Raw genomic sequence first — 26,665 nt, 5'->3', positions numbered from 1 at the left:
TGCCTTGATTAGATGTGAGGAGTGAGGGGGTTAGGATTAGGTTCAGGCTATGAGCTATCAGGCATCCAAAATAAGAACAGATTAAACAGGGTAGAGGGTTTCTGTGGTGGCTCAGTGGTAAAGAATCTGCCTGCCAAACAGGAGACATGAGTTTGACCCCTGGATCAGGAAGATCCCCTGGAGAAGGAAATATTCTTCCTTCAGCACATACTCCAATATTCTTGACTGGGAAATCTCATGGACAGAGGAGCCTGGTGGGCTACAGTCCATGGGGTTGCAAAGAGTTGGACATGACTGAGCAACTAAACAACAAACACGATAGAAATTCATTTCTCTTTCATTAAAGAAAGAAATTAATTAAAACCTAAAAGGCTTAATGGCGAGTCATCTCCACAATATGGCACTTGACTCCATGGTATAGGATACAGCTCCAGCCATCATGTTCATGCTGTAAGCAGCAAAATGCTGGGTGGAGGGAAAGAAAGAACAGATATTGGGGCCAGCTGGCAGTCTGCTATAAGAGAAATTCAAGAACTCTGCCATGGGTAATTGCAAGGAGGATGGGATTACCAGCAGTGGAGGTAGAGAATACAGGAAACCTGTTAGGCCTTATTATTTTTGTTTGCCCAAGGTCTTTCCCCTCCCTTGGAAGCAAAACCCTCTGTTTTAGGGGAGTACTGCTCCTCTCCTGTCCAGCAATGCCCGTTTTAGTTTGGGCTTCCAATCCAAGTACCCTATCATCTCCCTAGTCACAGTTGATCTGATGGGTTGATATACAGGCATGTGATGTAGATCAGAACAATCTGAATCCTTCTCTTCACCAACTTAAATGGGGGAAAATACTGTGTCCCACTTTTGTGGGACAGCTTGTAGATGTGTAGCCAGAAACCGTTGGTGGCCCTTTTACAACTACAAGGAAGAAGCATGTCTGAGAGAATGCAATCAGCATGCAGAATGAACTGTAAATACCTATTGGTGTTCAAGCCTCTGGTCTTGTCCTTGAGACCCATGTACAATCTTGCCCTTAGAGACTTCTGATAAATTCCCTCTTGTGCTCAAGTTAAAGCTGTATTTCTGTCAACTTGCAATCAGTAAAATCCTGATTAAAGCTGTGTTCTAAAAGTTAACTCTCAAATCAGTGTATATATACTTAAGGTGTGTGTGTGTGTTTCGGGGTGGTGGTCATAGTAAATAGCAAGCAGAAGCAGGAAGATAATTTATGAGGCTGTTTTAATAGTCTACATGAGGAACAATGAGAATCTGAACTAAGGTGATATCAGTGGGTACTGTAGCTCCTGGCAGGGTTTGCCATGTCTCTTCTAGACCTTGAATCAGTTGCACATATCTGCATATTGATCATCTCTGCCTGGATGGATGGCATCACCAACCACTGCTTGGATGGCATCACTGACTCAATGGACATAAGTTTGAGCAAGCTCTGGGGGTTGGTGATGGACAGGGAAGCCTGGCGTGCTGTATGTAGTCCATGGGGTCGCAAAGAGACACGACTGAACTGAACTGAACCTGGATGGAATGTAGCATGTCCCTGTTCATTATGAGGATATTTTCCTCTATGTCTTTTGTTCTTCAGTTGCTGACTTGTAACCTACTCTTTGTGACACCATGGACTGCAGCACACCAGGCTTCCCTGTACTTCACTATCTCCTAGAGTTTGTACAAACTCATGTCCATTGAATCAGTGATGCCATCCAACCATCTTATCCTCTGTCGTTCCCTTCTCCTCCTGCCCTCAATGTTTCCCAGCATCAGAGTCTTTTCTAATGAGTTAGCTCTTCACATCAGGTGGCCAAAGTATTGGAGCTTCAGCTTCACCATCAGTCCTTCCAATGAATATTCAGGGTTGATTTCTTTTAGGATTGACTGGTTTGATCTCCTTGTAATCCAAGGAGTTCTCAAGAGTCCTCTAAAACCACAGTTCAAAAGGATAAATTCTTCAGCACTCAGCTTTCTTTATGGTCCATCTCCATCCATACATGACTACTGGAAAAACCATAGCTTTGACAATACAGACCTTGTCGGCAAAGTCATGTCTCTACTTTTTAATATGCTGTCTGTTTTTCATAGCTTTTCTTCCAAGGAGCAAGCATCTTTTAATCTCATGGCTGTAGTCACCATCTGCAGTGATTTTGGAGCCCAAGAAAATAGTCTGTCTCTGTTTTTATTTTTTCCCATCCATTTGCCATGAAATGAGGGAACCGGATGCCATAATCTTCATTTTTTGAATGTTGAGATTTAAGCCAACTTTTTACTCTCCTCTTCCACCTTCATCAAGAGGCTCTTTAGTTCCTCTTCACTTTCTGCCATTAGGGTGGTGTCATCTGCACATCTGAGGTTATTGATGTTTCTCCCGACAATCTTGGTTCCAGCTTGTGCTTCATCCAGCCCAGCATTTTGCATGATATCCTCTGCATAGAAGTTAAATAAGCAGGGTGACAATATACAGCTGTGGCGTACTCCTTTCCCAATTTTAAACCAGTCTGATGTTCCATGTCCAGTTCTAACTGTTGCTTCTTGACCTCCATACAGGTTTCTCAGAAGGTAGGTAAGGTGGTCTGGTATTCCCATCTCTTTAAGAATTTTCCATAGTTTGTTGTGATCCACAAAGTCAAAGGCTTTAGCATAGCCAATGATGCAGAAGTAGATATTTTTATGGAATTCCCTTGCTTTTTATATGATCCAGTGGATGTTGGCAATTTGATCTCTGGTAGTTCTGCCTTTTCTAAATCCAGCTTGTACTCTGGAAGTTATCAGTTCATGTACTGCTGAAGTGTAGCTTGAAGGATTTTGAGCATTACCTTGCTAGCATGTGAAATGAGTGCAGTTATGCAGTAGTTTGAGTATTCTTTGGCATTGCCCTTCTTTGGGGTTGGAATGAAAACTGACCTTTTCCAGTCCTGTGGCCACTGGTGAGTTTTCCAAATTTGCTGGCATATTGAGCACAGCACTTTCACAGCATCATCTTTTAGGATTTGAAATAGCTCAGCTGGAATTACATCACTTCCACTAGCTTTGTTCATAGTAAAAGCATCCTAAGTCTTCATACTCCAGGATGTCTGGCTCTAGGTGAGTGATCAAACCATCGTGGTTATCTGGGTTACTAAGACCATTTTTGTACAGTTCTTCTGTGTATTCTTGCTACCTATTCTTAATATTTTCTGCTTCTTTTAGGTCCATATGGTTTCTGTCCTTTATTGTGCCCATCTTTGCATGAATGTTCCCTTAGTATCTGTAATTTTCTTGAAGAGATCTCTAGTCTTTCCCATTCTGTTGTTTTCCTCTACTTCCTTGCATTGTTCATTTAAGAAGGCTTTCTTATCTCTCCTTGCTATTCTCTGGAATTCTGCATTCAGATGTGTATATCTTTTCTTTTTGCCTTTGCCTTTCACTTCTTTTTTCAGCTATTGGAAAGGCCTCCTCTGACAACGATTTAGCCTTTTTGCATTTCTTTTTCTTGGGGATGGCTTTGATCACCACCTCCTATACAGTGTTACAAACCTCCATCCATAGTTCTTTAGGTACTCTGTCTATCAGATATAGTCCCTTGAATCTGTTTGTCCTTGGACATATGTGTAATATCTGCTTAAAAACTCCTCTGCCTTAATTCTAACATCTAGATCTCTAGGGGCTGGTTTTCACTGATTATCTTTTTTTCTTCAGTATGGGTAACATTTATCTGTTTCCAATATGCTCAGTCTTTTGAATTTCTTGGAGGACATGTTGTAGAGAATCTGGATTCCATTGTGTCCCTCAGAAGAGTATTGATTTTTTTGTTTTAGCAGGTAGTTAGCTTGACAGAACTCAGATTCTATACTCAATTTCCCCTGCAGTAAGTAGCAGCCAAAATTTCTGTTTAGTTCTTTTAGTTTGAACTGTTGGGGAACTGCCCTGTGAGTGCATGGCCAAGTTTGAGGAACCTGTGGGACATTCAGTCTGAGTACGTATAAGTCTGGATTAGTGGAGAGAGAGCTGGGATGGAGATGTATAATGCAGAATCTCTGGTGGCTAAATGATAGATGAGTCCATGGGTGTAGATGATATAACCAGATAACAGAGTAAGAAAACGATTGATAACAAGGCCCAATAGTTAAAGGAAAACCATAAGAAATGAGTCACTTTAGGAGACTAAGAAACAGCCAGAAAATTCAAGGCACACAAGGAGAGGTGGTATACAAAAAACAGGGGAGGAGAATTTCATGAATGAGTTAGTGGTCAGTAGATTCCAGTTTAGCAGAAAAAGCAAGCAAAGCAAGTACTAAGCAGGCTTTGGATTTAACAACTAAGAGGTCTTCACCTCAGGGATCACAGTTTCAGTGGCATGGGGCATTGCTACATTGCAGTTTGAGGAGTGTGAGTGTGTGGTAGACTTCATCCTATGTTCCCTGTTAACAGTTCCTGTCAGTAATCATACCTCTGTCTAGTCACCTGGTCTTGAATCTGGTGAGCTCGGTATATAAGTTTAACTAATAGAATGCAAGAAGTGATGCTGCTTGACTTACAAGGTTAGGTCATAAGAAACCTTGCTACTTTCACTTTGGTCTTTTAGGGCTATGAGCAATCATTTAAGAACTTTCATCACCCTGTTAGAGAGACCACATGGAGAGATTGTGAGACAACATGGACAGAGCATGAAGCCTAGCTGCACCCAGCGTTCCAGAAATCTCTACCAAGGCACCAGCCATAAAGGAAACCATCCTGGCTCCACCAGATCAACTTAGCCACCAGCTGGACATCACTAGGTGACTCCAGTAGATGCCATATGGATCGGGAAAACTGTCCAGTAAGACTTGCTCAAATTTCTCATCCACCCAATCATGACAATAATAGAATGCTTATTGTTTTCATTCCTGTGTTTGGGGTGGTTTATTAAACAGCAGTGTATAACTGGAACATTGGACATTGAATCCCTGATAGCTCAGTTGGTAAAGGATCTGCCTGCAATGCAGGCGATCCTGGTTCAATTCCTGGGTCAGGAAGATCACTGGAGGAGGAATAGGATACCCACTCCAGTATTCTTGGGCTTCCTTTGTGGCTCAGCTGGTAAAAATCTACCTGCAATGGGGGAGATCTGGGTTCTGTCCCTGGGTTGGGAAGATTCCCTGGAGAAGGAAATGGCTACCCACTCCAGTATTCTGGCCTGAAGAATTCCATGGACTGTATAGTCCAAGGGGTCTCAAAGAGTCAGACATGACTGAGCAACTTTCACTTCACTTCACTTGGGTATTGAAATAATAAAGATTGTAAATGCATGTTATACTTCCAGTAAGCTTGGAGAGGAAAAGATCAGATGGCAGCTAGAAAGTCTCATAAGATTGTGGGCAGTTTTTTTTTTTTTTTTAAGGTGGTAGATACTTGAGAGTTTGCATGTTTTGGTGGAGGGATCTAGGAGATGGAGGAAGCTGAAGATACAGAAGAGAGGGGCTATCTCACATTGATGTGTGAGATTTTGAGAAGGGCAGGGATGAGATCCAAAACTCAAGTAGAGGAGCTGATGTTAGGCATAAGGGTAGTGGGGCACTTTAGTCTCTAAAATAAGAGATGTCTGCCCTCTTCTGGATGTTTAAAAATGTCAGGCTTTCTTATTACTGTAATTAAAAGAATATATGAAGGTTAGTTAGACAGTAATGGATCTCCCAAGCATTGATGACTGTGGCACTTTCTTTGGCTTATTCACTTAACCCAGACCAGGAAATGACTAGAATTTCCATCCTTAGTTCTATTTTTCCTGTTAACTAAGAGTTTGTTCTGTCTAATGAGAATGTTGTGAGTAGAAATAGGTATTGGGCTTGAGGATGGTAATGAAGATTTAGAAGAGTTGTTTTGAGAAGTGAGAGCAGAAACTGACTAAAATTTTGTGGATTTTGTGCCTGGTGGATTTCCATGCATTATTGGATTGAAAACCACAAAAATGAGAGAGCGCTGATCATTATAACTATGATATTTTCTTTAAGGATACACACACTGCATCCTGCTAGGCTCCGTTGTCCATTGGATTCTCCAGGCAAGAATACTAGAGTGGATTGCCATGCCCTCCTCCAAGGTATCTTCCCTACCCAGGAATTGAACCTGAATCTCCTGTGTCTCCTGCGTTGGCAGGCAGTCTTTATCACTGAGCCACCTAGGAAGCCTGATATTTTAAAGTCACAGCATAAAGAGAAAAGACTATCCTTGCATGGATTCAGAGCTGATGTCTTAGGTCAAGGTTTGGTGAGAGTATTGGTCAGAGAGGTTAAAGTGATTGATTATAAGATATAAAGTAAAAAATAAGGAAATGATAAGCCATACTGGGAGAAAAATGAATGGATCAAGGAGGTCTTGATAAGGTTGAAGAATTAGTGCAGTGTGAATAAGAGAGAGAATGAGCTGGAGAGACAGAAGTAGACTAAACTGTTTCAAGGATAAAGAATTCTAGGTCATCACAAAGTTCAGGGTATGAATATGGAAGAAAGTCGTTGGAGACAGACAAGAAAATCAAGAGAATGAGAGGCCAGGGTACTGCATGAGTGAAAACATGGAACTTGAAATTACTTTAGGTAATGGAAAAACTTGAGGGTGGAAAAGAAAACATTAATTGGGATGCCATATCCCTCAATGAAGGTAAGGGAGTGAACAGAGTTCAGAAGCTGACATAATAAGAAGACTGTGATGTGGTTTACAGAGAAAAATGCATGTATTAGATAAGTTTCCTTCAGGCATGAGTTATGGTGATGTTGGCTGTGAGTTCAATTTCTTGATTTAACAATAAGGTAAATCAAGAAAAGGGAAGAGGAAATTTGCTGACCTATATGTGACACCATCCCAAAATCACTAAAATACTATCTGTTGTGTGCAATGAAACTATGGAGAAGATGGATAACTAGCTAAATTTGTGGATTCATAAGATGGCAATCAAACTTTACAAAGCATAATAAACAACATTGTTTTGAGGCTGAGAGCCAAAGAAATTTAAGATCTTGTTACTCAGGTCAGGAAAATGTTAGACCCTTCTCAGTATGATAAAGGAATAGTGCATGTATAATTCATTATTTTAAGAACTATAAAATGAGATGTCTTTAAACAGAAACACAAATGTACCTATGGCTAATTCTTGTTCATGATTGACAGTAAACCACAAAATTCTGTAAAGCAATTATCCTTCAATTTAAATAAATAAAGTGGCAAAAAAAGATTATATGTTGATTGGTTGATGAGAATGTGACCAGGGGTTTGCAGGAACGTCAACCTGTATGTCCACTAGGAGCAGTGGCTCAGTATTTGCTAGTTCACCGCTCAAGGTAATTTTATTGGATATAACTACCCCATATAATGAGAATTAATGTGTGTGTGTGTGTGTGTGTGTGTGTGTGTATGTGTGTTGAAGTATTTTAATGCAAATTTCAGACATCCTAACATTTCCTTTGTAAATATTTCAGTATGTGTCTCCAGCACAGTGATGCTTCAAGTGTGGTCTGAGGACCCTGGAGACACCTGACACCTGAAATCCATTCAAAGTGCCTGGGAACGCCTCCTTTTTCCAACTACATATCTCCATAAGGTTAAATTTTCTTCATATATGTCAACCAAAATAACCACAATGATACCACAGTGATGAAGCAAGTAAGAGTCTAGCTGTCTTATATTAAGGCAAACATTACAGAGCTTTTCAAAAAAGAAAACATTTCTAAATTATTTTTTGGGGGGGGAAATAGTTATTTTAATAAAATGTATTGTTTATGTTAACATGTAGTGAATTTATTGTTATTTTAATGAATTAATAAATATTTTTAGATATTTTCAGTTTTTATTTTGAATATAGTAAATATAAGTAGATCTGTAACCTACATAAGTGAAACTCTTTAGGGTTCAAGAAAATAGTAGTGATCTCTTTTTACTGTGCTCATATTTTAAACTATATTATAAAAAAGCTGTCAGAATTTTTAAAAAGAAGCACTAGTGTACTTCCTTTGAACATGTTTGCAAAACTTGCGGGAAGGAAGAGAAAGTTTTAAACTACTCCAGCTATGCATGAAAAGGAGCTAGCATGGAATGATTCTAGTAATTAAAGTCACCAAGGCTACTTTCTGAAACTTTGGAAATCCCACAACAACTTTTTAAAAAACCTTTTTTGTTTTTAAATAATTATGACCTCACAGGAAGTTGCAAAAGCAGTGCTTAGAGATCCATGTGCTTGTCATCAGATTTCCCCAATGATGGTATTTTATGTAACTGTAAAATGTCAAGTCCAGGAAATTGATATTGGTACAGTATTGTTAATTAGATTATAGACCTTATTCGGTTGTTGTCACTTTTTACATACTTTCTTTTTTGTGCATGCATGTAGCTCTATCCAGTTTTACCCCATGTATAGATCTATATAACCACCACCACAGTCAATATATAAAACTGTTCAGTTATATCAGTTATTCCCTGGTGGCTCAGACAGTAAAGAATTTGCCTGCATTGTAGGAGACCCGGGTAAGATCCCTGGATCAGGAAGATACGCTGGAGAAGGGAATGACGACCCACTTCAGCCTGGAGAATTTCATGGCAGACCTGGCAGGCTACAGTCATGGGGTCTCAAAGGGTCAAATAGGACTGAGTGACTAACACTTTCAGTTATCCCAAAAGTGCTCCCTTGTGCTGCCCCTTTATATTCTCAGCCCCCAGCTCCATCCTTATACCCTGGCAACAATTAATCTCTTCTCAATCTCTATAGTTTGGCATTTATATAAATGGAATCCTATAATATGTAACCTTTGGGGATTGACTTTTTTCACTGAGTGAAATGCCCTTGGAGGTCCATCCTAGTTGCTATATTAATAGTTTGTTCCTTTTTATTGCTGAGTAGTATTCCACTGGATGGATATACCAGAGTTTATTTATCCAGTCGCTAATTGAAGGACATTTGGGTTGTTTCCTGCTTTTGCTATTATGAATAAAGCTGCTCTGATTATTCATATACAGGTTTTTTTAATCTTTTATTTTTAATTGGAGGGTAGTTACTTTACAATATTATGATGGTTTCTGCCATATATCAACATGAATCAGCCATAGCTATGTATATGTCCCCTCTGTCTTTAACCTCTCTCCCACCTCCCTCCCCACCCCACCCCTCTAGGTTGTCACAGAGCACCTGATTTAAGCTCCCTGCATCATACAGCAAAATCCCACTGGCTATCTATTTTACATATGGTAATGTATATGTTTCAATGCTACTTTCTCAAATCATCCCCCTTCTCTTTCCCTCACTGTGTCCAAAAGTCTATTCTTTATGTCTGCATCTCCATTGCTGCCCTGTAGATAGGTTTATCCATACCATATTTCTAGATTTCATATATATATATGTATTAATACATGATATTTGTCTTTCTCTTCCTTCCTTACTTCACTTTGCATAATAGGTTCTAGGTTTATTCACCTCATTAGAACTGACTCAAGTGTGTTCTTTTTTATAGCTGAGTAATATTGCATTGTGTATACACACCACAGCTTCTTCTCATTTCTTTGGGATAGATGCTCAAGAGTTTACTTGTGGGGTCATATGGTAAATGCGTGTTTAGTTTTATAAGAAACTGCTAGGATGATTCCTAGAGCCTTACTATTTTACATTCCTAGCAGTATTGTATACAAGATCCTATTTTCCACAGCTTTGCCAACATTTGGTATTACTATTTTATATTTTACCCATTCTAATGAGTACATAATTGTAGCTTATTGTGGTTTTTATTTGCATTACTCTAATTAGGTAATGATATTGAACATCTTTTCATGTGCTACTTGGCCATCCATATGTCTTCTTTGGTGAGATTCTGTTCATGTCTTTTGCTCATTTTCTCATTGTATCATTTGTTTTTTACTGTTGAGTTGTGAGAATTTGTTATATATTCTAGAAACCAATTATTTGATGGGTATAAGTTTTGCAGATGTTTTCTCCAAATCTGTTGCTTGTCTTTTCATCCTCTTAACAGGCTGTATTACAGCACAAGAATTCTTAATTTTGGTGAAATCCAATTAATAATTTTTTTTTCCTTTGTTGTTCAGTAACTAAGTCATGTCCAGCTCTTTGCCACCCCATGGACTGCAGCACTCCAGACTTCCCTGTACTTCACTGTCTCCCAGAGGTTGCTCAAACTCATATCCATTGAGTCGATGATACATCCAACCATCTTATCCTCTGTCTTCCCCTTCTCCTCCTGTCCTCAATCTTTCCCAGCATCAAGGTTCTTTTCCAGTGAGTCAGCCCTTTGCATCAGGTGGCCAAAGTGTTGGAGCTTCAGCTTTAACCTCAGTCCTTCCAATGGAATATTCAGGGTTGACTTCCTTTAGGATCAACTAGTTTGATCTCCTTGTAGTCCAGGGAACTCTCAAAAGTCTTCTCCAGCACCACAGTTCAAAAGCATCAATTCTTCGGTGCTCAGCCTTCTTTATGGTCCAACTCTCACATACATACATGACTACTGGAAAAACTATAGCTTTGCTGTTCAGACATTTGTCAGCAGAGTGATGTCTCTGCTTTTTAGAACACTGTCTAGGTTTTCATAGCTTTTCTTCTGAGGACCAAACATCTTGTAATTTCATGGCTGCAGTCACCATTGGCAGCGATTTTGGAGCCCAAGAAAGTAAAATCTGCCACTGTTTCCATTTTTTCCCTGTCTATTTGCCATGAAGTGATGGGACCAGATGCCACGATCTTAGTTTTTTTGAATGTTGACTTTTAAGCCAGCTTTTTCACTCTCCTCTTTGACCTTCATCAAGAGGCTCTTTAGTTCCTCTTTGCTTTCTGCCATTAAAGTGGTATCATCTGCATATCTGAGGTTATTGATATTTCTCCTGGCAGTCTTGATTCAAGTTTGTGCTTTGTCCAGCCTGGCATTTTGCATGATACACTCTGCATATAAGTTAAATAATCAGGGTGACAGGATACAGCTTTGATATACTCATTTCCCAATTTTGAATCAGTCCATTTTTCCATGTCCAGTTCTAACTGTTACTTCTTGACCTGCATACAGGTTTCTCAGGAGACAGGCAAGGTGGTCTGGTATTCCCATCTCTTTAAGAATTTTCTACAGTTTGTTGTGATGTATGTTATGGTTTTTGGTGTCTAGTTCTTAGATCTTTTCAGCAAGATCGAGGTCCCAAAGATTTTCCTCATGTTTTCTGACTAAAAGTTTTAAAGTTTTATATTTTATACCTAAGTCCATGTTTCATTTTTTAGTTTATTTTTGTATCTTATGCAAGGTTCAGGTTGAAGGGTTTTTTTTTTCCATTGTTCAAGCACCATTTTTAAAAAAGGTATTCTTCTATTGAAATTTTTTACACCTTTGTCAAAAATCAGTTGGGTATATTTGTGTTGGTCTGTTTCTGGGTTCTTTCTTTGTTTCCTCTGACCTGTGTCTCTCATTCCTCTAATATCACACTGTCTCAATTTGCTATATCTATATAATAAATCTTATCATTAGGTAGAGTGATTCTTCTCAGTTTATTTTTTTTTTCAGAATTGTTTTAGCTATCATAGTTACTTTTAATTTCCTCACAAAGTTTAGAATAAGCTTCTCTATATCTATGAAAAATCTTCCTGGGTATATGTGTGTGTACTCAGTCATATCCAACTCTTTGTGACCCCATGGACTGTAGTCTGCTAAACTCCTCTATCCATGACAGGCAAGAATACTGGAGTGGGTTGTCATTTCCTATTCCAGGGGACCTTCCCAACTCAGGGATTGAACCCACGTCTCCTGAGACTCCTGCATTGGCAGGCGGATTCTTTACCACTCAGCCAACTGGGAAGCCCTGTAAATGCTTTACAGGTATTTAATATTCTAGTGAGTGCACTGTTGTTGTTGTTTATTGACTAAGTCGTGTCTGACTCTTTGTGACCCCATGGACTGTAGCCCGCCAGGCTCCTCTGTCCGTGGGATTTCCCAGGCAAGAATGCTGCAGTGGGTTTCCATTTCCTTCTCTAGGGGATCTTCATGACCCAGGGATGGAACCCACATCTCCTGCATTTCCTGCATTAGCAGGCAGATTCTTTACCACTAAGCTACTTGTACTAATTGTTTTAAACCTAGAGATCACTTTGGGGAGAACTGATGTCTTTACTGTATTAAGTCTTCCAGTCAGTGAATGCTGCATGTCTCTCTGAAAGGTTGCTGCTGAACCACAAAAGATGCCAGGATACTTGGCCTCTGGAGGAGAAGAATTCAATCTGGGGCCAGAGACGAGGCTTGATCACTCAGAGCTTTTGTGTAATAAAGTTTTATTAAAGTATAAAGGAGATAGAGAAAGCTTCTGACATAGACATCAGAAGGGGGCAGAAAGAGTGCCCCGCTGCTAGTCTTTAGCTGGATATTATATAGCTGCTAGCAGTCTGCTAATTAGAGAAAGGAAATGTCTCAAAACTCAGAGAATGTCACCAGGGCCCTCACCCACAACATGCATTGAGATAACATTGGCATCAGGTGAGTCATCCCGGACCATGAAACGATTGACATAAATCTTGAAGAAAGGCAGATTTCCAAACAAATATACAGTTTCATTAACATAGATTAGGAGAACAATGTATGAGTATAACATACTGGTTTGTCAAGTCAGTTCTGAGCCTTTAGGTGGAACCAAACTGAAGACAGAGTCTAGGATAAATGCATAGTACATTAACATAGCTTAAGAGACAAACATTTCCATAAGAAAAATGCATTGGTTAGCTCAAGGTTTGAGAACAGTTCAGGTGGAACCAGGTGTCATTATGGCAACACAGAATTTTAAGAGAAACCTCTTTTGAAATTTGTATAAAGAAGGGGGAAAATATAACACTAGTTTGTTTCCTCCTGCCATTTAAGAGAGAGAGAAAAAATGTCTGACACTTGCAGCTTATTTCCTCTGTTTGGAGACCCCTGGCCTTCCTATCTGTTATTCTCTCATCTCCATTCATTTAAATCTTTGCTTTTTTGCTTGCTTGCTTTCATCAGTTCAGCAGGAAGGGATATAGTTATAAAACTGCTAGGTTCTCGGTGGCTTCATCTCTGTAAACCCTGCAGCCTTAGTTGCCTCCTTTGTGGTGACAGCTCCCTCATAACGTCATGACGAGGATTTAAAGAGACATTGCAGGTGAAAGTCCTGCCTCTGACATGTTTATTTTCCTTCTTATTGATCCTGTTTTTAGCTTTTGGGCCTCTCATATCCTGTCTGTGAACCCACATGGCAATAATAGTGGGACTGACTTCCAAAGGGTTGTTGTGAGAAAGTAATGTGAGAATTGAAGTAAAACACTGAAGGGACTGCCAGATACAGAGTAAGGGCACCATGAGCAGTGGCTGTATTAATATTATATGAATGTAGGGAGGTAAAACTGTAATTTCTCCCTGATAGTTTCACTGAAAGAAACTGTTGACAGAAATCAAATATCTAGTCCAAAGACCTGCCAGCACAAGGCAGGTTGCAGGATCTTGCTGATGGTTTGGGAGAGTGTAGGAAGTTCATCTCAACACAGCAGACAACATGAAAGAAAATCTCAGAGCCAAGTGCCTGCTATGACCTGATTTTTATATGTTTGTTTTTGTATAAAAGCAGATCTGGAAGAACATAGACCAGACTGTGGGGAATCAGATTAGCTTTCACTTTTACTTTGTTCCTTTCTGTATTTGAAAGCTGTTTTATTTTAATTGAACATATGCTACACTGAACAATGTTAAGACAAATTATTTATTTAAAGGCCAGCCAATAAATTAGCCAATCAGCAAATTACACAAATGAATCTCAGGGCAGTTTCACTCACACTTCTCTTCCATTCAGCTTTCTGCCTGGCTGTTGAGCTCCTGGCTTCCTTGGCTTAGCAGCTCCCATTTCCCCAAGTTCCTTCTGCAGAGAAGTAAAACTGCTATCTTCGTCTAGATCCAGGCCATCTCAGCTGGGTCCTCACTCCCTTCCCCAGCTAAACAAGCATCCCTGCAGGTGTGTTCCTAAGCAAAGACAGTTCCTATTCCAAGAGGAACTATTTGGTTAGCTCTTAAAGGATTTTTATTCTCACCCTTTTCTACATGGGTAAAGGAGCCTAAAGCTACTGAGTTTAATAAAGTTCCCTGTGAAGAGGCTGAGAGGGAGGGCTTAGGTAATCCATCTACAAGACTGTTTAGAAAGTTTGGAGAGAAGCGTTTGATGCAGTTGTAATGGTATTCTGTGGCACAGTACTTAAAATGCACTGGGCACTCTTTCAGTTCAGTTCAGTTCAGTCGCTCTATCGTGTCTGACTCCGCAACCCCATGAATCGCAGCACGCCAGGCCTCCCTGTCCATCACCAACTCCCGGAGTTCACTCAGACTCACGTCCATCGAGTTGGTGATGCCATCCAGCCATCTCATCCTCTGTCGTCCCCTTCTCCTCCTGCCCACAATCCCTCCCAGCATCAGAGTCTTTTCCAATGAGTCAGCTCTTTGCATGAGGTGGCCAAAGTACTGGCGTTTCAGCTTCAGCATCATTCCCTCCAAAGAAATCCCAGGGCTGATCTCCTTCAGAATGGACTGGTTGGATCTCCTTGCAGTCCAAGGGACTCTCAAGAGTCTTCTCCAACACCACAGTTCAAAAGCATCAATTCTTCGGCACTCAGCCTTCTTCACAGTCCAACTCTCACATCCATACATGACCACAGGATAAACCATAGCCTTGACTAGATGGACCTTTGTTGGCAAAGTAATGTCTCTGCTTTTGAGTATGCTATCTAGGTTGGTCATAACTTTCCTTCCAAGGAGTAAGCATCTTTTAATTTCATGGCTGCAGTCACCGTCTGCAGTGATTTTGGAGCCCCCCAGAAATAAAGTCTGACACTGTTTCCACTGTTTCCCCATCTATTTCGCATGAAATGATGGGACCAGATACCATGATCTTTGTTTTCTGAATGTTGAGCTTTAAGCCAACTTTTTCACTCTCCACTTTCACTTTCATCAAGAGGCTTTTGAGTTCCTCTTCACTTTCTGCCATAAGGGTGGTGTCATCTGCATATCTGAGGTTATTGATATTTCTCCTGGCAATCTTGATTCCAGCTTGTGTTTCTTCCAGTCCAGCATTTCTCATGATGTGCTCTGCATATAAGTTAAATAAGCAGGGTGATAATATACAGCCTTGAAGTACTCCTTTTCCTATTTGGAACCAGTCTGTTGTTCCATGTCCAGTTCTAACTGTTGCTTCCTGACCTGCATACAGGTTTCTCAAGAGGCAGGTCAGGTGGTCTGGTATTCCCATCTCTTTCAGAATTTTCCACAGTTTATTGTAATCCACACAGTCAAAGGCTTTGGCATAGTCAATAAAGCAGAAATAGATGTTTTTCTGGAACTCTCTTGCTTTTTCGATGATCCAGCGGATGTTGGCAATTTGATCTCTGGTTCCTCTGCCTTTTCTAAAACCAGCTTGAACATCAGGCAGTATTTAAAGCTTTGGAAATGCTCACACATTTAATTCTTACCACAACTCTTTGAGGGACTTCCTGTTATTTCTCCAGTTTACCAATGAGGAAGGTGAAGCACAGAGCACAAATTCATACAACTTATAACAAAAAGAGCCAGGGTTTCAAGACTGTGCAAATCATGTCCCTCCTCTCTTGATCAAACTGCCCAACCCCCCCATAGGGAACCTGACTGGCCATTTTTATACAAAGTACAATATTCATATTGGAATCACGGTATCACTACTCAAAGAGCTCAGACAGTGCCCAATCACCCAGCCAGTACCCAACTCCCAAAAGCTAGATTCAAGAATATGGTTTAGTCTGTGCAGTGTAGCAACATGTCCTGCTTGAAACTAAATTTCTGATTATCTTCTTTTTCATCCATATGTTATTGAGGGTAGTTGCATTTTCACAAAAGGAGGATGTAGGATAGCCAAACAAAAAAGCCAAAAAAATTTCTCATTCCAGAAAATGCAAGTGAGATCATCCTTTTTTTTAGTTGAGTACCTCAAGATGTGATATTTAGCTAAGGTGATGGTAAAATGGTTGGAACTTGTGGATCTAGAAGTCTACAGAAACCTGTGATTGTTTTGAGGCTGCATTCTGCCATTGGTCTTCAGCCTGAGAAGTACCTGAAACTGCTGGAAATGAATAATTAAACATGTAGAACTGAATGATAATGAAAGATCTGAGTTTCAGCCAGGCTTGTAGAATACACCTCAAACAATACTCAAAAGCATATTTAAAGCCAAAGAGTGTATATTTTAAATGAAGACTGCAAAAGAGACTGAAAATATATGCAGCATATGTCCAATATAATAATTTAGTTAAGGTATAAGGGAACATCTGGTAAAGATAAGAGTAGAAATCAATGAAGTGGAAAACAAACAATAGAAAAGTCAGCTAAACCAAATTTGTCCAAAAGACTAGTAAACTTTTGGAAAAATCTACTGAGAATAAAGAGAAAATTTTAAAAAATGTATTCCAAATGCCACTAGATTGTATGCTTAAAATGGGAGATTTTATGTTACATGAATTTTACCCCAATAAAAAATATTCAGAATGGAAAAAGGGGAAATATAAGCATGGATAGAGTACAGAAGAATCATACCATTTGATATGATATTTAGTAAGTGCTGTAAAAATAACCCATTAAAATATGAAGGATTATAGATGAATCAAGAGGCAAAAATGTTGATAATTCTTGAAGCTGGGTGATGGGAAATGGGGGTTCATTATACCATTCGATACACCTTTGTGTGTATTTGAAAAGCTCCATTAAAGAAGTTTAGATACAACTCCCCAAACTATTTGAAAGTTTAGGTAATTTTGTGATTTCTTAGAAAGCTGAATGCTGAAGAATTGATGCTTTTGAACTGTGGTGTTGGAGAAGACTCTTGCGAGTCCCTTGGACTGCAAGGAGATCCAACCACTCCATTCTAAAGGAGGTCAGTCCTGGGTGTTCTTTGGAAGGAATGATGCTAAAGCTGAAACTCCAGTACTTTGGCCACCTCATGCGAAGAGCTGAGTCATTGGAAAAGACTTTGATGCTGGGAGGGATTGGGGACAGGAGGAGAAGGGGACAACAGAGGATGAGATGGCTGGATGGCATCACTGACTCGATGGATGTGAGTTTGAGTGAACTCTGGGAGTTGGTGATGGACAGGGAGGCCTGGCGTGCTGCGATTCGTGGGGTCGCAAAGAGTTGGACACGACTGAGCAACTGAACTGAACTGAACTGAGAGCTAATTGGCCTTTAAATATTACATGTTAAAGTCTATAGTAGCTCAAGGTTAAAGAGTCTTAGGGGCACATTAAGAAATGAGGAAGGTTGATGATTAAGATTCCCAAAACATCACATTATTACTTCACCACCAACTAGTTAAAAGCAAGTCATTGAGCTGGAGGCCTTACCAGTACCAAGTGTTGCCTTTAACCATTCCCTGCAAGCCACTGGGAAGTTCAGTCTTTGAGCATGAGCTGCCCGTTTTCCTTGCATGGTGCCTGGCAATAAACACTGTACTTTTATCACAACCAGTGTTGGTAGATTGGCCTTGCTGAGTAAGTGAAGGGCACGGAGACTCGAGTTTGGTATCATTAGTTCTGTTTAAGTAATGTTAAAAAAAAAAACAGTGTTGGAGATTCATATTTGAGTTGTAAAGTACCGGGGTCCAGCCCCGGTTGGATCCAGGGATTCCCTCAGGATGATGGCATAGGTGATTTAGAATAGCAATAGCTTAATTAAGTATTAATTAGAGATATAAAGAGTGGTTAAATAGGGATAGCTCAGTGAGAAAATTCAGTGGAGAAAAGAGGCTGAATAACTTGGTTTACGTGGAAAACCAATAAAACTCCGAGACAAGGAGTTTGCGTTCACCTACGTAGGCCGCAGGCGTCCTTCCGTTCTCCCGAAGGAGAGGAGATACTAAGGCCTCCCTGGTCAGATCTTAGAAGCCCAGGCAAAATTAGTAGGCTTGACGAGCCTCCACGCTCCAGATGGGAATTCAGCCAGAAGGTGAGAGAAAGAACGACATGGGGAGACCAAGCTTCGGTGAGCAAGGCCCGTAGCTTTATTTTCAACAGGGGCTTTTATACCCTAAGTTGCACATAGAGGATAATAGGGGGTGTGAAATCATGCAAAGTCAGCAGTCTTTGATCCTTATCGAAACCAGGGTTGTTTTTTTTTTTTTTTCTGCAAACTTATCGTATACAAATGGTTTAGATGATTTACATCATCTTCTGGCCAGAAGGCCTGTTAACATTTTATGACTCTGACAAAGGTTTGTCAACCATTAGACTTATTTTCTCTAAGAGTAATTATTTTAAAGTTTGGCGCCATCCTCCGAAGGTGTTAGATAAAGTTGCATTCCTATAGGGCAAAGGTGCAGTGGGTTTACAACAAAGGAAAGAGTTTATTACCTTAAGGGTCTAAAGTTGTTAACACCAAGGCCACTACTTATTTTTTCTACATACCAACTATATTAATTAATACACTTCCAAGGATACAATACAGGGGATGTGGAAACTTGGCAGCAAGCATTGGCTCAACAATGAAATCTTCTACTAGTTCTATTCTGACAATTTCTAACTCTCCGAGAGGCTCTATACTATTTGAATATCTTAAGCACCCCATAGCTCTCGTGGTTGGGAGACTGTAAACAATCGTATGCATAGCTGTAGGAGTCCGGGTAAACATGTCAGTCAAGTTAGAGAGCCATCTGAGGGGTTTGTGAACTAAAACACTCTTGTTACGCCCAGGAACTTTATTAACTGGAGCTGTAAGTTAACTCTTTTTCAGAGAGAGATGGTGGCGGGGGACAGGGCCCCCCCCCCCCCCCCGTAAAGTCAGAGGTGTAGGTGAGAGCACAAAGCAGTAAAGTAGGCAGACTCTGGTTTTGGGGGTAGATGCTCGAGAATTTCCAGGGGGACTCCTGAGGCTTGATCCCACCTTTGCGTATGTCGAGCCTCCTTCCTCATGACCTTTGCCACGGGCGGAGTTCCTCACACTGGCTCCCAGCATCAAAGCTCTAAAGAAAAGCCATAAAATAATAATTAATAATAAAAGTAATAGCTATAACTATCATGAGAGTGGTTTCCTTTAGGGGAAAGTCAACAGGTTGTGATTTTACAGCAGCTCACAGGGATTTCAGGAGTTCCGGTAATGTTTTATTTCTTGATCTTTGTGGTGGTTTGCTGTACAGTAATTTATTAAGGTGTATATTTGCATTTTATGCTTTCTGTTTTTTTCCCTCTTAAATAAGAATGTTTTAGAACCTGGAGATAATATCAGGATCTATCTATTTATTTAGGGTTTATTATGAGAATGAAATGAAACCATGTTGAGCTCTTAGAATATGCGTGGTACTGTGTAAGACCTTAATTAGTAAATGTTAGCTATCTACAATAAAAGTTTGCTATTATTATTGTCTTATTATTTGTTGATAATATTTCTCAGCTTTCTGTTAGTCTTTTATTTCTGCCAATGCTATCTTTTGTTATTGGCCTTTACTGTATAATTTCTTTCGTCATTCCTAACCATAGAAAGTCTTCTGCAGTCTAGAGATTTAATAAATATTTATTTTCTTGCAGTTTTAAATGTTGCTTTTGAACATTTGATTCTGTTCATTCCCTTCATAACAACAATATATTATTAAAAATTAGTGTACACATGCATAAAATCTGCATTTATTTCTCAAATTTATCTGGAATTCATATTTAATGTCATGGTAGAAAGTAAACAGATCTTTTTTCCAATCAGGTCATTAAGTCCCCCCAGCACCACTAATTGAACAATTCATCTCTTCCCCACTGACTTCTGTGGCTTTCACCTCTTGCATATGTTAAATTTACAACCATTTGCACTTAAAACATAGAAATGGTATGTGACTACAACTGAAGGAGGGGGAGGGGATGTTGCCAGGCAGCTGCAACCTGGAGAGAAAGAGAAAGAAAGGTAGAAAAGTCTTTTTTTGTGTCAAAGAAAGGTTCCTTAAAGATTCCATCCCTGAGTGTGACACACAAGCCACTTACTCTTATGATGTTTGGCTAATCACTTCCTGTGTGTAGACCTCAGTCTCCTCATGTGTCATGCACAGATGACAGCATCTACATCATATAGGACGGTGCCTGAGAGTTAACCTGAGTAAGCTTTGGAGTCAGCCAGTCAGGAGTGTCATCTGCGGTTCATCATGAACTAGCTGCATGATCCTAGGTCATTTCCTACCTTTCCAGTTTGTTTCCTCATCTGAAATATGTGGTGTGCATTGCATGCTCAGTTGCTCAGTTGTGTCCAACTCATTGTGACCCCATGGACTGTAGTCTGCCAGGTTCCTCTGTCGATGGGATTCTCCAGGCAAGAATACAGGAATGGGTTGCCATTTCCTTCTCCAGAAATATGTGGCAGTTAATAGTAATTAAATTAATATTAATAGTAAATTAGAAATAGTAATAGCTACCCTCTGAGGTTTCTATGAAGATTAAAGAGCTATATTCCATTAAAGGGCTTAGAACAGGAGTTCCTGACACATAATGTGCTTTTAGTAAGTCACAGTTGTGGTGATTTTAATTTCTGTCACTATTATTATGGAACAGTCAGGAAGAGAAAGAAGTTGCAGCAAAGAAGACTGAGAGGCATCAAAAAGATCTTAGAAGGGGAAACTATGAGACTGGGGTGTTAGAGAAGATCATATCTAGAAGGAGGGAGATAAAGCAAAAGAAGGTATTTCAAAGGCTAACATCTGACAAAAGACTCATTTCATCTCGCAGCATGGGGAGGGAGGTTGGAGGGGGGTTCAGGATTGGGAACATGTGTACATCCGTGGCGGATTCATGTTGATGTATGGCAAAACCAATACAATATTGTAAAGTAATTAGCCTCTAATTAAAATAAATAAATTTAAATTTAAAAAAAAAGATTAGGGAGAAAGAAAGGAAGAAAACCCATAATCTTAATTGAAACCTATCAGACAAAAAATTATCTAAAAGCTTTCTTTTGGCTATTACCCTCAGTCTGATCTGAATGCCCATGTCTCCCATGTCTTCCAAACAGAAAATACATACTTCCTGCATAAAAGAAAAGCCAGTGTCATGTGAAATGAAATAAACTCACAGATTTGCATTGTTTTGTAGAAATAAAACTTAAGACAATTTCAGCTTTAAATGACATAGAAGAAGATAGAGGCTGGAAGAAACGGGGGATGAATTAGAGGTTATCAAAGAAGTGGTCTATACTGAATCCCCAAGCTAACTCCAGTGTAAAGGAGGGCACTGGTTGGTGTAGCATTTATTTATTTTTCTTTATACTCTGTCTGGTCCCAGAGAGAAATTATGACGGCATAAACTTAATTTGTGTAAATCAGTCAACAAGTGATTATGGAGTAAAATTGAGAAAAGGTGAGTAGAAAGAGGAGTGATATTTTAATCTTGGATAAATAGGGGGCAGATTCCTTCTAAGGGCCGGTTTAGAGAATAGGATGGAGACTATAAGCCTGTAAGAGTCTGAGAATGTTGGGCTCCCCTGTGGCTTTGGGGGCCTGATTGGAGCTATATCCTGCCCCGTGGTGGGGGAGGGGTCCCCTGTATTTTCTCATGCCCTGGCATCCAGATTGTTTTTCATCTTTCCCCAGTGATTTCAATTTCTTGGGTCAGAGGGAGGTTTGCCGGGAGTTCTTGAGCTTCTGGTGTCCCCTAGCATGTAGCTAGGGTGAAGCCAGGGTCATCCCAAGTCTCCTGGTACTGAACTCTCATGAGCAGCTGCTTTGTCTGCAGTTGAGGGGGAGGCAGAGGGTAGTGTCAACCCAAAGGGTAGTCTTTTTGCCACGGGGTGTTGTTCAGAAGCATTAATGGTAGCACTTTAAGGAATCTGCTCAGGGAAGGGAACACCGCCCCTTCCCAAAGTGAACAGGAATGGAGCCCCTGAAATACCCATTTCCTATTATTGCCCCCTCCCCTGTCTGTCATCAGATTTCTCAAGATGTATTAGCTAAGAAAGCACTGGGGCATTATTTTTAAAATGTATGTATTTATTTATTTGGTTGTGCAAGGTCTTAGTTGCAGCACACAGGATCTTTTAGTTGAGGCATGTGAACTCTTTGTTGTGGCATATGGGATATAGTTCCCTGACCAGGAATTGAAACCCAGGGCCCCTGCATTGGGAGCACAGAGTCTAAGCCACTGGACCACCAGGTAAGTCCATTGGACACAGATTTAGTTCAGTGCCATAGGTCAGTTGTGATAGGGGACTCTGGGAGATAGCTCCTTTCAGCTTCCGTTTTCCTCATCTGTAAATGAGGTTGATAAAACTCCACTTCACAGTATGAGTTCCCCCCATTTAAAAGCTTCTGTATTTAGTTTTCTTATCATTTTCCTTCTGTATTCCTAAAAGTAATCTCACACAGAGACAGCAAGCATACTTGATGCTTATGAATTGACATAAAAGTCCACAACATATATTGTTTGGTGAAAAAATACACAGCATAGAATAACACTTATATTTGATCACTTTTATCTGTATATAATATCTATCTTGGTACACAGGAATAGGGAGATATCTAGAAACCCATTCATCCAAGGACTGACAATGGTTATGCAAGGGTGGGGAGTTTCAGGTAATTTGCACTTCAGTTTTTGTAGTTTCCTTCGGTCTCTGAAAGTTTAACAATAACTTGTACTCCTTTCACAAAAGGAACACAATCATCAAGGAAATAGACACACACATAGACCCTTAGGCAGATGGAGGGAGAAGCAGGGACAGAGGTCAGGCTGTCTTCTTCATTTTGCTGGTATCTACAATCTCTTCTTCCCCAAAGAAAGCCACTTTGTGGATTAATTCACGCACATAGAAGCCTCCCCCAGCCTACCCTAGTTTTCCCCATCAGCAGTCTCTGAATACAGTTAAGGGTTCACTTAGGGCTGGGTCTAGCACATTACTGTGGCTCAGAGAGGCCACTGTGCTTGCCTGGGATATCTTTTGATGTCTCCTCTGTATGTATCAGCTTTTGCAGGGTGATGATCAGATTCTCAAAACACCTGGGCCTTGTTGCTCTTACTATCACTGGTTTCCTTTGAGTGGCCCTCCTCACCACAGTATGAACAGTGGATAGTATATTTTCTCTTCCTGGTTCTACGTATATCCCCAGGACCATCATTGTTATATGCAGAACCACCACTGGTAGAAGGAGATTGAGCCTGAGAACTGTTTAGGGAATCAATGACCAGTATTTGATCCTGAAGTCTGGCCCTGACCCTGAGGGGAGGGGCACCTATGGATGTAAGTGGAGGGTTCTGAGACTCCACCATGATCACATCCTCATGTGAGTCATTAAGGGTATCATCTACTTCTATCACATCGCAATCAGCAGTGCTGATGGCCATTGCCTGGGGGCCCTGAAATGCCACAGGGCTTACTGCTGTCTCCATGATTAGCTCAGATCTTTTGGGCCGCTTCCGTTTCATAGAAGTGTCATTCCAATCCTCTTCCTCCCTTATCGTCCTGATTAACTCCAGGAAATTGGGGAGACACTCCTGCTCATTTGCATACATCCTGAGAAGATTCTTCAGCCTGAAGAACAGGTCCCCATTCAGCTCAGCCCCTAAAAGGAGCTGGTGCAGGCGTGTCTGATTTGCATCTTTCTCAGCTATTATCCCAGCCTGAATAGCGTTCTGGAGCTGCACCTCTAAACGGATTACACAAAGGGAGGCTTTCTCCCCTTGTGCCTGCAAGGTGTTAAAAAATTTGCCATGGGCAGTGACTCTGCTTTCAGAATCCCCAACACCAACTTCATGGCACACAAGAAATTTGCCACACTGAGGTTGGGGTTGGCTGTCTGCAGTAAACGCATCACCTCCCATGTGGGGCCCCTCAGGGTTTTCATCAAGCGCTTGAGCTTTTCCTATTCAGACATATTCCAATCTGGCAGGGCCCCACTGACTTGTATCAGCCAGTTTTCAAAGGTTTCTTCCTCCTGGGCTGGCACCACCCTCCCGGAGAACAATTTCATCTTTCCTTCTGCCATGTTGACCCTTGAAGGACCAAGACTCCCCTTCCCCCTCAGGGACCTCAACATGGAATGGGCCCAGGGTGGCAAGGCTGTATTCTGCTGCCAGTTGTTACCCACACGTGCAATGATGCTGGCCATGACTGACAATGATCATCTATATGAATGTAACAAAATGCTCAGCCTTTCTAGAAAAGCCTAATCTGCAGGAGAAATCCCCAAAGCAACGTTCCTGGGCTCCATCTTCCTTGTATCTCAGTAGGGTCTGTAAAGAGAAGAAGGGGGGAAAAGGTTAGTAAGGTAGTAGACTGCATGGAGCAGTTTGCGGTCGCTTCCTTTACGTTCCTGAACACTCTGCGGGTACATTTTCCATTCGGCTACTGCCCTGAAAATATCCTGCAGGAAACTGGCAATTACAATCTTCAGGAGTTAATGGGTGTTCCCGTGCTAGCAGGGTGCTTTTCAGATCTGCAACTGTGCTCTCCCGAGAATCCTCCAGGAAGGAAGGCAACAGCGGCTTAGAATTCTAGGTGAAATAGTGCTTAGAGCCCATATTGGGCTCTCAAAATAGAGAGCAGTGGTCTAAGTCTCACAGATTTGTGGTAGCAAATAAGATCTCCATGAAACTGACGGTTTCAGGTCTCAACCACACCCCCTTCTCAAAGTTTCCCCCGTTATTTCTCAGATTCCTATATGAGCTTGGAAACAAATGCGCACCTTTATTTCACAACAAGAGCTTGAGTTAGAAAGCTGGATTCCGAGGTAGGTTGACCTCTGTCCACGCGAGATTGCAGATCTCAGTCTTCAGGCCATGGCGGAGGGCAAAGCAGGGCAGGGAAGGGAAGGGTTAGAAGGAGTTTCATCCCTCATCTCGCTCCCTCGACCCCTCCCTCCACAGTAGCCAGACGGAGAATTCCCTCTCCCACCTTGTGAATACAAGCCAAAGTGACCCTCTATTACATACCCCTGAATCCACTCCGGGAAATCGTTGTCCTACCAGCTCCGCAATCAGCCGCACAGAAATTGAGTTCGAATTCGACTTTGGTGGTCTGCCACGGAGAGAGGGAATGGGAGTTGGACACACACACCCACATATGCCTCACCAGGAAGGGATCAGGAGATGCAAAGGGGGTTCAAGGCAGACAGCTTGCGATCCCCCCTGCTTCCCGCCCCCTAACTATCCCCCTGAAAACGTTCTCCTGTCAATCTAGGCAAATCCTACCCATTTGGCATCATTCAGTAGAACCCACCTCCTGTCTCTGCGCAGCCGGGCCGCGGGAGTGCTCCTTCGGCTGCCTTTCAGCCCTCGCGATTTGGTAAACAATAGAGCCGCCCAATCCTGATGGAGCTCTTCCCTCCTCTCTCCGGGACAGGCAATCGCGCCCTTTTTCGTTACCTGTGCTCGGCCGGTGGACAGCGAATGCTCTGGCGGGGACAGGTGTGGATGCCACCTTCTGGTCGCCGTGGCCCTGCAGTGAAAAAGGATGACGCCTCCTCTGCTGCTGCTGCTGCTAAGTCGCTTCAGTCGTGTCCGACTCTGTGCGACCCCATAGACGGCAGCCTACCAGGCTCCGCCGTCCCTGGGATTCTCCAGGCAAGAACACTGGAGTGGGTTGCCATTTCCTTCAGTGCATCAAAGTCAAAAGTGAAAGTAAAGTCGCTCAGTCGTGTCCGACTCTTAGCGACTCCATGGACTGAAGCCCACCAGGCTCCTCCGTCCATGGGATTTTCCAGGCAAGAGTACTGGAGTGGGTTGCCATTGCCTTCTCCGGACGCCTCCTCTACCGCTAACCAACTCAGAGCCTCCAGACGGAGCCTCTTCACCCAGCTTTGGGTAGCTGGGTCGAAGCAGCTCGGTTCCCAAGGCAGCAGAGGCCTCCCCCGCCCACTCGCTGTTAGCTCCCAGCAGCCGCCGCTTCTTTTAACCTCTGCGGGTTGAGACAAAGAGCATGATGAGTCGGTTGGCGAGGCCAATCAGCGGGGCGAGGGGGCGGCCTCCCCGCGCAGTCTCCTGCTCAGGGCCATTGCTAGCAAAAAGGAGTAGCAGGCCGGCGGGGGCTGCGGCACACAGGCGCGGAAGCCGGTGCGGTGTCAAGTGCAGCTCGGACTCTCGGACCCTGCCGATTGGCATTTTACCGTGAGTTTGCTGCTTGCCCCTCGCTTTCTTTCTCTTTCACCTCTTCCACCTCTGTCCTCCACGCTTTGAGACCAGATGCCTTCAACACGAGGTGGGACAGACATCAAGCGAACAGTGCAAGTTCCTCACCTTTGTACAGAGGGAAGGGGGAAAAAGCATTTACTGAGCGCTTTCTACGTGCAAATGGGCTGTCACGGACAACTCGTTTATTTTCAACAGCCTTGCGAAGGAGGTAGCAGTATGCCCACTTAACAGAGAGGGGACTTAAGCACCCAGTCACTATTCTTAGGAAGTGCAGAGGTAAGAGCTCACACTCAAGTCTACAAGTCTGATTTCAAATGCTGCCCCCTACTCCTCTCTACTCTCAGACTGAGGGTTAGTTGAGAAAAGCCAAAGCCAAAGTGGAGATGGGAAGGCCCATTTGGAACTATATAGAATTAGTGAGCAACGACTATTATCTCCATTTTTCAGATGAGGAAACAGGCACAAGGTTAGGCGGCTTGCCCCACATCACACAGCAAATAAATATCAGCATCCGGTTTTACTCTGTTGTTTTCCAAATACCAACTCTTTGCCGATCTGAGCTGCCTAGAGGGCATTTTT

General features: G+C 41.7%; 1 protein-coding gene and 1 long non-coding RNA gene across 9 annotated transcripts in view; one reads left to right on the top strand and one right to left on the bottom strand.

Annotated features, from left to right (window-relative positions):
- SLC25A53 overlaps nucleotides 1–26,665 on the top strand; it is a 56,694-nt gene that overhangs the window by 18,832 nt on the left and 11,197 nt on the right. The window contains exons 2-4 of one of the 8 annotated variants that reach the window (XR_006548889.2): nucleotides 4,565–4,757; nucleotides 5,970–6,058; nucleotides 7,431–7,614. This is a non-coding gene — a long non-coding RNA (solute carrier family 25 member 53). Of the gene's footprint in view, nucleotides 1–4,564; nucleotides 4,799–5,969; nucleotides 6,059–7,430; nucleotides 7,615–8,463; nucleotides 8,957–9,115; nucleotides 9,131–25,577; nucleotides 26,063–26,665 lie in introns of those variants that run through there. The other 7 variants (XR_003106620.3, XR_327126.3, XR_003106621.3 and 4 more) reach the window with 7 other exon arrangements.
- ZCCHC18 (zinc finger CCHC-type containing 18) lies at nucleotides 22,346–25,542 on the bottom strand. The gene is given in 6 exon segments (XM_025275819.3): nucleotides 22,346–22,953; nucleotides 22,955–23,700; nucleotides 23,703–24,190; nucleotides 24,643–24,727; nucleotides 24,890–24,974; nucleotides 25,176–25,542. Coding segments are annotated over 3 exon segments (1,209 nt in total). The 5' UTR covers nucleotides 24,067–24,190; nucleotides 24,643–24,727; nucleotides 24,890–24,974; nucleotides 25,176–25,542; the 3' UTR covers nucleotides 22,346–22,854.

Source organism: Bubalus bubalis, chromosome X, assembly GCF_019923935.1.
Source record: "Bubalus bubalis isolate 160015118507 breed Murrah chromosome X, NDDB_SH_1, whole genome shotgun sequence".
In the NCBI taxonomy this organism is placed as follows: Eukaryota; Metazoa; Chordata; class Mammalia; order Artiodactyla; family Bovidae; genus Bubalus; species Bubalus bubalis.
The sequence above is the reverse complement of the archived record's forward strand: the minus strand, read 5'-3'. Positions and strand labels throughout refer to the sequence as shown.